Source organism: Pyrus communis, chromosome 9, assembly GCF_041283825.1.
Source record: "Pyrus communis isolate YQ-2024b chromosome 9, ASM4128382v1, whole genome shotgun sequence".
Classification (NCBI taxonomy): Eukaryota; Viridiplantae; Streptophyta; class Magnoliopsida; order Rosales; family Rosaceae; genus Pyrus; species Pyrus communis.
The window spans coordinates 3,525,835-3,537,927 of NC_142573.1; the positions used below are offsets into that span (position 1 = coordinate 3,525,835).

The window sequence follows — 12,093 nt, forward strand, 5'->3', positions numbered from 1 at the left end:
ACTCACTCATTAGTTACCGGTTAGAATAATGCTCAAACCTTAGGTCGATGATAACTGTGTTGTTGTACTCGAAACTTGAGCAAACTTGCACCTACGAGAAATTCTCTCGTGCAATCAAATTTAATCTGAGTAGTGTCACAGTTCAATAAATGTTTGTCACATGTTTAAAAAATGTAGAATTTATCTAATAAACGATTATCACATGTTTAAATAGTGATATGAAAGAATCTATTCTCGTTTATTTTTATTCAAATGATAGCAGTTAAATTAATCTCAATATTACATGGAAAATTCGGATTTAACTGCAGAGGGAAAAACATGCTACAATGTTAAAAGTTTGGGGACTATTTCAAATTTTTCCTGACAAAACATTGTGAAGGACCAAATAAAAATAATCGCAAAAACTCAGGGGAATATTTGTAATTAACACTTAATTTTACTTTGACTGACATTGTTAAATCCTGTTTTATCCTGGGGTTGCAATTCGAATAGCCAAATAGTCCAGTTGCTACTCGTGCAATTTTACCAAATAATAAAAACCCAAACTTTCGTTATCCTCTCAATCCCCCCATTTTCCGAACGTTATCCCCTTTCATCTTCATCATCCGCCCACCAGCTGCTCGGTGCTGGCGGCAAAATCCAAATCCGCAGAAACCCTAGGGAAAAAATGGCGGTCTCCATAACAGCTCTCACATCGTCCCTCTCTTCTCTCTCATTTTCCTCCCACGTAGCTCAGAAGCCTAGCATTGCCTCGTTTCCCGGCTCCAAATCAGTGACTTTTTCGAAAGTGTGCGGAACCGCCACACCTTCCCCTCGTCTGGTGGTGGCTTCCGTCGCGGCGGCTCCTCCTACAGAAGTGCTGGAGACTGAAAACCTCAAGAAATACGTGAAATCGAGGCTTCCCGGCGGTTTTGCAGCTCAGACAATCATCGGGACTGGTCGCCGGAAGTGCGCGATTGCTCGTGTTGTACTCCAGGAGGGCACCGGCAAAGTCATCATCAACTATCGCGACGCCAAGGTCTCCTCTCTCTCTCTCTCTCTCTCTCTCTCTCTCTCTCTCTCTGTTTCCACAAGTAGTTAGGGTTTCGAATTGGGAATTTGGGATTTCCATGTTCATCCTGTTTTGCCTTTCTGTTAGCTACATAATTTATTTATTTATTCGAAAATGTAGTTGATTTTTGAATAATGGCTTGTATGATGTTTGATGCATTTTTCAGCTGATATCTCTCTGTGGTCATGCAATGTCATGCTCAAAGTGTGCTTCTTTGGGCAGCCAAAGACGTTTACTTTTATTTACTTTATGCATTTTTCGCTGAATCTATGCACAAGTAATATAAATGTTGAATGCCAGAGGACGTGAGGAATGTTGCGGGATGTGAGTGGCAAGCCTGCGGTCTGCTGGTTGATTGGTTGATTTTCGCCGGCTATTCACATCCTGCAATTATCCCTCATCGGACAATGCCCCCAATAATTTTACGGTAGAAAATGCGGTTGTGGGGATGTTCTTAATTTATTTGCTGTGATGTTCTTAGTTCTTTATGTTTTACTTTGTTCGTTCTGTTCTTTTCATTTTTTTGCTCGAAGCGGCTAGTGATTTTAACTTTTTTCTAGACAATTGTATGTCTGAAACTGTTGGTGCTGTTAAACTAGTAGTCTCTATGAGGCCTATTCGTCTTCAATGTAACTTTTGTGTACCTCTGCCCATTATTTTGAACCCATATTTGCCTTGTACGAAATGCCTGACTAGTCTCCTCAATGTTTTGAATTCATACGTTATTCTGTGGATATATTTGTCATGATTTTAGACTTGTATTTATGATGAAGATTAAAGTGTAGTGGCTAATTAGTTCATCTAATCTTATAAGAATTTTGATCTGTAATCTGTTTCAAGATATAATTCTGAGTGGACTGCGATGACTTGTGTTAATGGTTTCGTTCATCGTTGCCAACTACTGTGATATTTCTTATGGTCCCATTCCTTTACAGCTTTCAGCATCAGCAACTCCTTGAACAATGCTTTCTTTTTTTATATCGCCGGGTCTACGAATATGTGTCTCGTCTGTCATGAATATCATGGTCATGGAACAAGTATAGCAGTAGTTGGAGTACAAGCACCAAAGTTACTCGTTAGGGAATTTTGTTTATTTGCAGACAATATTAACAAAACGCTTATGATTCTGTATTTAACTTTGTGTAGGAATATCTGCAAGGCAACCCGTTGTGGCTACAGTACGTAAGAGTACCGTTGGTTACTTTAGGATATGAAAGTGGATACGACGTGTTTGTGAAGGCTCATGGCGGTGGCCTTTCTGGTCAGGCGCAGGCGATTTCCCTTGGCATTGCTCGAGCTTTGCTAAAGGTCAGCGAAGACCATAGAAGACCTCTCAGAAAGGAAGGGCTGCTGACTAGAGACGCCAGAGTAGTTGAAAGGAAGAAGCCTGGTCTCAAGAAAGCTCGCAAAGCCCCTCAGTTTTCAAAGCGTTAGACTTGTCCTTCCTTTTTCTATGCTGTGAACATCGCAAGCCATACAAATTTCTTGTGCACTATACGAACGGGTTTCATTTCGAAATGTAAATGTAGATTTAAAGCAAGGAATTTGGATTTGATTACTTAATTTGTTTCTTCCCTTACCATGATTACTAGACATATCTAACTTTCTAGTGTTATATCATATGATCCTCTGAGTTATCGGGCATAAATCCAAGTACCGGGCAGAAGGTAGCTCGCTCGCTGGAAGCCTTTTTTCTCTGCAATTTCCGACCCCATCCAAGACTCGGATCAGCAAGAACGCAAGCGAACTGATCCCCATTTGATCCATTAATCTGCTCGATAGACTCCTCGAGTTTCCCGGCCATAACCAGCCGGATTGTTTCAGACAACTTCCCTGGTAATTACTTGGGGTGCATTTCACTCTATACACAAGTGTAACCTTGCTACCATGTAAGACTTGTTATTACTTCTCTAGTTAATAGTTACCATCATGACTTGGCGACTACATTATACACCAAATTAGCTAGTGAAAAATGCTCCGCATACTACATCCCAAAATTTTCTTTTCCAACCAAGACATCAAGTGATATGCACCAACTTGAGAAGGACAACAAAATTGAAACAAAAATTAATGCCGATTTTCAAGTGAGATAGACGTTGTCTGAAATTCAAGAACAAAACTTTAGAGTTTTTAAAGAGCAGAGCGAATGAGGAGAAAATTGGAGGTATAGTTCGGCTTTAAGAAGGAGAAAGTATCAGGGGTGAGACTTTGAGAGTCACGAATCAGCAAGTGAGATGATATAAGAGTTAAAGTTTTTATATGTCAAATCGAGCGAGACATGTAATTTGAATGCTGGTATTGAAAATTTTTCTGGCCTGTATTTTAGATAACTTTTTATAGATTTAGTATCATTTTTTGACCTATTTTCATAAGTTTTGGATCTAATTTGCATCGTTTTCTGCTACGTTTTGAGATTTTCTCTAAACCCTAAAGCCCCTATAAATATATGTTAAACGTTAAAAAAAAAACATATTTCTCGCGTTATCTTCCTTCATTCCATACCAAAAAAAAAGGAGCTTCCTTTGCTGCAACTCAGTCATGGAGGAAGTGTGCGAGGGCAAGGACTTCTCCTTCCCCAAACAAGAAGAAACCATCCTCAAACTCTGGTCCGAAATCAAAGCCTTCGAAACCCAATTGGCGCGCACGGAGGGCCAGCCGGAATACGTCTTCTACGACGGCCCTCCGTTTGCCACCGGCCTCCCGCACTATGGCCACATCTTGGCCGGAACCATCAAAGACATCATCACCCGATTCTTCTCCATGACCGGCCACCACGTCATCCGGCGATTCGGGTGGGACTGCCACGGCCTGCCTGTGGAGAACGAGATCGACCGGACTCACGGTATCAAGCGCCGGGACGACGTGCTGAATATGGGGATCGATAAGTACAACGAGGCCTGTAGAAGCATTGTGACGCGGTACGTCGGCGAGTGGGAGAAGGTTATCACCCGGACGGGGCGTTGGATTGATTTCCAGAACGATTACAAGACGATGGATTTGAAGTTTATGGAATCTGTGTGGTGGGTTTTTGCGCAATTGTTTGAAAAGGGGCTGGTTTATAAAGGATTCAAGGTTGGTTATTGATGGCATTGTGATTTCTTATGAGTTTTGCTCAATTGGGTAGTGAGAATTTTTGGATTTTAACATGTTTTGATCATGGGTGGTGGGAGATGGTAAATAGGGTTTATTAACATAATGCATGATCTAAAACAATTTCTGTTTCATGAATTACTGTTTTGATGCTGTTTGATTATGCAGATAGCTCATGTCAACTCCAAAAGCTTGTAATTTGATAGAAATGTCTGGTATTGATTTCTAGTTAGGGTAAAAACTCAATAACATGTGTACATGGAATTCTATTGCAACTTAAATTCAGAAAACCGAGAAGAGAGGGAGAGAGGGAGGATAAATGTTCTGTTTGACTTGTTGAATCTACTGACATATTTTGTTTTTTTGTTGGTAGGTCATGCCATACAGCACTGGTTGCAAGACACCACTCTCAAATTTTGAGGCTGGTCAAGACTATAGGGATGTGCCTGATCCCGAAATTATGGTGACTTTTCCAATTGTGGGAGATCTGGAAAATGCAAGTTTTGTGGCTTGGACAACTACACCATGGACCCTCCCTAGTAACTTAGCCCTCTGTGTCAATGCGAACTTTACTTATGTGAAGGTTCGCAACAACTACTCGGGGAAAGTTTATGTTGTTGCTGAATCTCGGTTGTCAGCTCTTCCTAGTGAGAAACCAAAAGAGAAAAGTACTGTAGTAGAAAATGGGTCCAAGTCTAAGACCAAGGGAGGAGCTGGGAAAAAGGAAACTGTCGACAGTTCATCATATCAAGTATTGCAGAAATTCTCAGGGGCTTCATTAGTGGGAAACAAGTATGTGCCACTGTTTGACTACTTTAAGGAGTTCTCTGATGTGGCATTTAGAGTTGTTGCGGACAACTATGTTACTGATGATAGTGGGACTGGTATTGTTCATTGTGCTCCTGCCTTTGGCGAGGATGATTATCGTGTTTGCCTTGAAAACCAAGTAATCAATAAGGGAGACAACTTGATTGTAGCGGTTGATGATGATGGCTGCTTTACAGAAAGAATCACTGATTTCAGCCGGTTCTATGTCAAGGATGCCGATAAAGATATTATTGAAGCAGTGAAGGTACAAGTGAGACTACACACAATCACAAACACAAACACACACACACACACACGCACGCACCCCACAGTGGGGTGATTTACTTGCGCAACCCCCCACTCAATAAGAAGAAAAGATAGAGCCATGCCTTTCTATGTTTCAAATAAATGTTCAGTTTTAACTTCATGTTCTAAACTTAATGTTTTGACATCAAATAATATGTAGTCTCATGCGTTCTGATGCTATTTACTATTGTTGCTCTTCTTGTTATCATCATTAGTTGAAAAGAATTTAGGAAAAAGAGTGGAAAGTAGGAATAAGTGTCCTGTTTGTGATGGATTGTTTCTGTATTTACTTTATGGTATGTTGGTTTGTATCATTTATTCTGATATATTTCTTCATATTTTCTCAGGCAAAAGGAAGGCTAGTGAAGTCCGGAACTTTTACTCATTCTTATCCCTTTTGCTGGAGATCTAAAACTCCACTTATCTACAGAGCTGTTCCAAGTTGGTTTATCCGGGTGGAGCAGTTGAAAGAAAAATTGCTAGAAAATAACACACAGACTTACTGGGTTCCTGACTTTGTCAAGGAAAAGCGCTTCCACAATTGGCTGGAAAATGCAAGAGATTGGGCCGTCAGTCGAAGTAGGTTTTGGGGAACTCCTCTCCCTGTGTGGGTTAGTGAGGATGGTGAGGAGATACTAGTCATCGATTCTATTGATAAGCTTGAAAAGCTTTCCGGTGTTAAGGTTTGATTCCTCTCTGTCTACTTTATTTTGTGCAATTACATGTCATGCGGAATATTCCTTGGTGTTTGAATGTCCTGTTTAATTAATTATTATTTTTCGTGATTCAATCTTAGGGGGATAAGACTTTGTTGATGTTGTTTTGTGATTCAACAATCCAAAATAATACAGTTCTTTTTTTTTTTTCCTCGTGATTTACAAATCTAAAATAATATTTCTTATGTCGATTTAAATAGGTTTTTGATCTGCACCGGCACAATATCGATCATATCACTATTCCATCTGCTCGTGGTCCGCAACATGGTGTTCTTCGACGTATAGATGATGTGTTTGATTGCTGGTTTGAGAGTGGATCCATGCCTTATGCTTATATCCACTATCCTTTCGAGAATGTTGAGCTTTTTGAGAAAAATTTTCCTGGGCATTTCGTTGCGGAAGGGCTAGATCAGACTCGTGGGTGGTTCTACACTCTTATGGTGTTATCTACTGCGTTATTTGGGAAACCTGCTTTTAGAAACCTGATTTGCAATGGACTTGTCCTTGCTGAGGATGGAAAAAAAATGAGTAAAAGTTTGAAGAACTATCCTTCACCAATGGAGGTTATTAATGACTATGGTGCTGATGCACTACGATTATACCTCATCAACTCTCCTGTTGTGCGTGCGGAGACATTACGTTTCAAGAAGGAAGGAGTTTTTGGTGTGGTCAAGGATGTATTTCTTCCTTGGTACAATGCATACAGGTTCCTTGTTCAGAATGCAAAGAGACTTGAAGATGAAGGGTTTGGCACTTTCCTCCCTATTGATCTAGCCACTGTACAAACATCGTCTAATGTGCTTGACCAGTGGATCAACTCAGCCACACAGAGTCTAGTGCATTTTGTCCAACAAGAGATGAATGGTTATCGACTTTACACTGTGGTTCCATATCTTTTGAAGTTTCTTGACAACTTGACAAATATTTATGTGCGGTTCAATCGCAAGAGGCTAAAGGGTCGTACTGGTGAAGAAGATTGTAGGATGGCACTCTCAACTCTTTACAATGTCCTCTTAGTGTCCTGTAAAGTGATGGCACCATTAACGCCATTCTTCACTGAGGTGCTTTATCAAAATTTGCGGAAAATTTTGAATGAGTCAGAGGAAAGCATTCACTTTTGTAGTTTTCCTAAAGCAGAAGGAAAGAGGGATGAACGAATGGAGCAGAGTGTTAGAAGAATGATGACCGTGATTGATCTTGGCCGTAACATTCGTGAGCGTCACAATAAGCCTCTCAAGACACCCCTTAAGGAGATGGTTATAGTTCATCCTGATGCAGACTTTCTTGATGATATTGCTGCAAAGCTGAGAGAGTATGTGTTGGAGGAACTTAATGTACGATCTCTTGTCACGTGTAATGATACATTGGAGTATGCTTCGTTACGTGCAGAGCCTGATTTTAGTGTACTGGGTAAGCGGCTTGGAAAATCGATGGGGGTTGTTGCCAAAGAAGTCAAGGCCATGTCCCAGGAAAGCATTTTAGCATTTGAGAAAGCTGGAGAAGTTACTGTTTCTGGTCATTGTTTAAAGGTTGCTGATATTAAGGTGGTTAGGGATTTCAAACGTCCTAATGGAACGACAGAAAAGGAGATAGATGCAGCGGGAGATGGTGATGTTTTGGTGGTTTTGGATTTACGTCCAGATGAGTCCTTGTTCGAGGCTGGTGTTGCTCGCGAACTTGTTAGGAGAGTTCAACAGTTACGGAAGACAGCTGCCCTTAAACCTACTGACGTGGTGGAGGCCTACTTTGAATCTTTAGATCAAGATAAATCAGTCTCACGAAGGGTTTTACAATCCCAGGAAGAATACATTACAGATGCCATTGGTTTTCCATTGCGTCCTTCTCAAGTGATGCCATCAGATGCTGTCCTTGTCGCAGAGGAGAGTTCCCATGGGGTATCGGGCATGTCATTTGTTATCAGATTGGTTCGCCCGACCAGTTCCAAGTAGAGTGTCTAGAAACGATCAAGTATATTTAGTCAAATTTCATTAGCTAATCATTTAGGTTTAATCATGTTGTTATCTCGTTGATGCTTTCGGGCAAACGGCATTAGTTTCATCACGCCTTTGTTTTATGTTCTTGTTTTGGCACTGTTGGAAAACTATTATTTGTGGAAGTAATGAACACAAGATTTTGGATTACCGTTTACATTAGCTTGGTCTCAGTTGAATCAATCAACTGAGCTATTGATATTATATTATTAACGCTCGAACATTTAGGTTTTTTTTATTTTTTATTTTAGAGTCATTCAGTACCACGGTCTGGTGGTATTCCTCTTCACTTGAAAGTTACTTAGTGGTCAGCACTATGTTCTTTTTTAATATCACTCCACCTTATTCTTGATTTCTCCGTGTGTGATCATCACGCTTTCATTCTTATCGAATCTCAAACCTTCCAAATATCGCAAATGTAGCTCTCGTTGAGGAAACTGGTCAACAAAGTACGGCCAACACAAGAAACCAAAGGAGTTCCAACCGCAATGGCTTACGAAGCAAGCAACCAAAGGATGACCGAGAACCTTTTGTTGAGGTGCCCAGCCGACCATCAGACCGCAAGAGGCTACTTGCTCTTGATATCCTTTGGGGTAGGGATCACGTGCCAGCGATAACAGCTCAAGAGCCAAAGCAAGCTCCTGCAATTGTGTTTAATTGAAAACTGTGAAGCTGACAAATGCAACATAGATCACTGAGCTGGGTGTCTGTTGATCCAGCCACTCTAAGCAAGTTGAGTCTTGTGGCCAGAAGTTGCCTTCTGAGGCCATCTTCAACCGACCCAACCAAAGAATCATGAGGTTAAAAATAGCTCGGAATGACATAAAAACCATCTCTAACCGAGGGTTAGGTCAAAGAGCTTGTGGGTCCCACAGAGCCTAAACCCCCAAATCAGGCCATCGAGCTTGCCATTTCCAGCCAACCCTCCAACCCAGCCCTCCAGCGCCAGAATGTCAAGCTTGACATTTTGTCAGCCCTCCAGCTCCAAAATGTCAAGTTTGACATTTTACCAACCTTCCAACTCAACCCATTTGAATGCTAACAGCTACCTGGTGTCAACATGATGCTAGGTAGCTATGGCTAGCTAACATCATGTTGCCGTTAGGTTACCGTTGGAATTTGAATATTTTTTTTTGGACGAATTTTCTAATTTTTTTTTTCCTATAAATACCTACACCATTCCTACAACATTGAAAGCTGAAGATAAGAAGTGTCATGTAAATAAGAATCCTATCTAAAAATTGCACAACAAATTACATATTGACACGTGACACTCGAAATCCTATTTGAAAAATTATTAAGATTACATAAAGATAAGAAATCTAGAGAGTTACTCACTTTAGCGACACATGTCACTCGAAATCTTATCCGAAAAAATTATTGAGATTACATAAGGATAGGAAATCTGGAGAGTTACTCACGTTAGCAACACGTATTACTCGAAATCATATCCAAAAAATTATTGAGATTACATAAAGATAAGAAATCCGGAGGCATATTAATTTGGCGACAAGTGACACTCAAAATATGTCTAAAAATTTTATTTTAATATGGTAGTTTAATTTAATTAACTATATTAATTTAATTAAAATAATAAATTATGCTTTGTCTATGACCTTTTGACCCTTTCGGTTGAAGATAGTTTTTTGTCAAATGACTATGTTTGGCCTGTGACCCTTTGACCGTCTCGGTTGGAGATGATATAAAATATGGTTTGAGTCCCGAGCTGGCTGCTTGCTGAAAGCCGGCCTATTGGTAAAATCTGGGGTGCTAGGGTGAATGCTGCTGGTTCAAGATTATGCGCCGAGTTGCAAACAAGCCAGCCTGCCTCTTTCAGACTTACTGTTTCTTACTATAACTTGAAATACGATTTATCCATGTTACACGTGATTTTATTGGTTTTTGGTTTATATCATGTTGTCTTGCTGTTGCTTTGTGAACGGCTTTAGGTTCATCAATCTATTGTCTTATACTTTTGTTCTGCTGCTGAAACTAGGTTTCATTTTTCTTTTTTCTTTTTTTTTTTTTCTTTTTTTTTCTGGAAGCACTGAAAGATTTACACACGTAAACTCGGTTTTAATTTGGCTTTAATTTTTGTAGTTTACACCAGCTTGATCTCAACTCCTTGCAAGAAGTAAGTCAAGCATGAAAACAATGCTCGAAGAAGTCACTTATCGTTTCATCCAATCGACAAAATTATTGAAATTTTTGTTTGAGCCGCCACCTTCTTCGACACTATCCGTAACCTTTTTCTTCATGTCTAAAACCCTGGCTCCTATTTCATCATTTCCTAGCAGCTGCTCCACCTTGCTTGAGATTTCTCTGCGCATGACGATTCCACTTTCATCCCGTTCAAACCCCAAACCAACCTTCCAAACTTCACAAATGTAGGTTTGGTTTAAAAACTGGTCAGCAAAGTAAGGCCAGCACATAAAAGGCACCCCGTAACTTACACCTTCCATTGTGGAATTCCAGCCACAATGGCTCACGAAACACGCGATTGATGGATGAGACAGAACCCTCTGCTGTGGTGCCCAAGCTACTATCCGCCCTCGATCAGCAACCCTGTCAAGAAATCCTTCCGGGAAGGCTTCATTTTTTGTGTGTGCATTATCATCCCTGACCACCCACAGAAAAGGCCTATTGGAGAGTTCAAGCCCCCAGGCCAACTCTTCGAACTGTTTTCGATCAAAAACTGTGACACTACCAAACGCAACATATATGACTGATTGTGGAGATTGTTCGTCAAGCCAATTCAAGCAACAGTCATCCTGCAAGACGTTTCCGGCAGAGCTTTCGAGTCGGTTGCTTGCCAAAAGTGGACCTATTGGTAGGATCTGTGGAGCCATGGAAAACGCCGCCGGCTCGAGGTCGTAGGTTGAGTTGCAAAGTAACCAGTCTGCTAACTTTATTGATTGGTTGTTTCTAACCATAAGTTGAAACACATTCTTCTGCAGAGCCTTGCTGCCAAGGCATGCCCACACAAAGTTTGATGTGTTCATGCCAGGCATCTCTGGTGACAATTTAATTACTTGTTTCTTTGTGGGAGTTCCTGCAAATACAAGTCACAGTTGAAGGTTTCAATACAAGCGTTATTCTGCTTTATGCTAATCTAAACTGCATCAAGGGGGATCCAAACTCAAGTGCATAGAGAGAGAACATCCGCTCTAGTCAATATGGCTACGCCCATGGCTACTAGTCACAATTATGTGCAAATGTGATAGAGTGGATATGCTATTGCTATGCACCGGAGTTTGAATCCTCTCTATGTTGTTTTGATTAGTTTAAAATAGAACATATCGTGATTTCAAAAGAAAAAGAAAGATATATTTCATAACTTTCATTTGCGAGTGTTCTATAAATTTAGACATAAAAGAGTGTTACTACTCACCATCATTGGCAACAATTCCCTCATCAATCAGCTTTGGAATGCTAAATCCAAGCACCAAGAGCGCAGCTGCTGCCGGGCAGAAGGCAGCGCGCTTGATCGCCTTCTGCTCGGCAATTTCCAGGGCCCATCCAAGACTCTGATCAGCAAGAACACAAGTGATCTGATCCCCATTCGCTCCGTTAATCTCTTCGATAAGCTCCTCAAACTTTCCGGGCATAACCTGCATGATTGCTGCAGAAAACTTCCCTGGTATTTTCCTATCTTCCACGGATTCTAACCCGTCAGAAATAAATACATGATGAATCTTACTCCCTATTTCATCCTCCATTGCCAATGTATTTTTCATTTGCATATGAACATGCTCTGTATTTACAAACGTGACCTCGATACTGTGTTTTACAAGGCATCTTGAAAGCTCAAACAAAGGAATTACATGCCCTTGTGCTGGATAAGGAATCACCAAAACATGTGGATTGACCATTTCTCCCTCTTTTGTTTTCTTTGCTAGGTTTTTCTTTTGAACAAGACGATATCTAAAATACCTTAATTTATAGGAAGAAAATTTTGAACTTAGGTGTAAGGAGACGAACACACTACCATAATCAACTAGTCTAACTCGCATATGTTGTTGAAGTTCAGTCTCAAGTTTGTATCACTTTTATAGAGATGTTGGATGCAAGGAACCAAAACGTCAAGAATTTGTCTTGATATTAGTTGGAATCAACAACTAAACTAAACCTA

General features: G+C 40.5%; 3 protein-coding genes across 3 annotated transcripts; 2 read left to right on the plus strand and 1 right to left on the minus strand.

Moving 5' to 3' along the window:
* The first annotated feature begins 552 nt into the window (after nucleotides 1-552).
* LOC137739536 (small ribosomal subunit protein uS9c) lies at nucleotides 553-2,614 on the plus strand. The gene is made up of 2 exons (XM_068479142.2): nucleotides 553-1,018; nucleotides 2,198-2,614. The coding sequence occupies exons 1-2, from the start codon at nucleotides 668-670 to the stop codon at nucleotides 2,483-2,485; spliced, it is 639 nt and encodes a 212-aa protein (XP_068335243.2). The 5' UTR covers nucleotides 553-667; the 3' UTR covers nucleotides 2,486-2,614.
* Nucleotides 2,615-3,338: 724 nt separating this feature from the next.
* LOC137739211 (isoleucine--tRNA ligase, cytoplasmic) lies at nucleotides 3,339-8,118 on the plus strand. The gene is made up of 4 exons (XM_068478757.2): nucleotides 3,339-4,123; nucleotides 4,515-5,213; nucleotides 5,602-5,937; nucleotides 6,171-8,118. Exons 1-4 carry the CDS (start codon nucleotides 3,590-3,592, stop codon nucleotides 7,917-7,919), a joined length of 3,318 nt encoding a protein of 1,105 aa, XP_068334858.2. The 5' UTR covers nucleotides 3,339-3,589; the 3' UTR covers nucleotides 7,920-8,118.
* Nucleotides 8,119-10,016: 1,898 nt separating this feature from the next.
* Nucleotides 10,017-12,088, minus strand: LOC137738748 (UDP-glycosyltransferase 83A1). The gene is made up of 2 exons (XM_068478225.2): nucleotides 11,353-12,088; nucleotides 10,017-11,013 (listed from the first exon to the last, which is right to left on the minus strand). The coding sequence occupies exons 1-2, from the start codon at nucleotides 11,972-11,974 to the stop codon at nucleotides 10,133-10,135; spliced, it is 1,503 nt and encodes a 500-aa protein (XP_068334326.2). The 5' UTR covers nucleotides 11,975-12,088; the 3' UTR covers nucleotides 10,017-10,132.
* Between the last annotated feature and the right edge of the window lie 5 nt (nucleotides 12,089-12,093).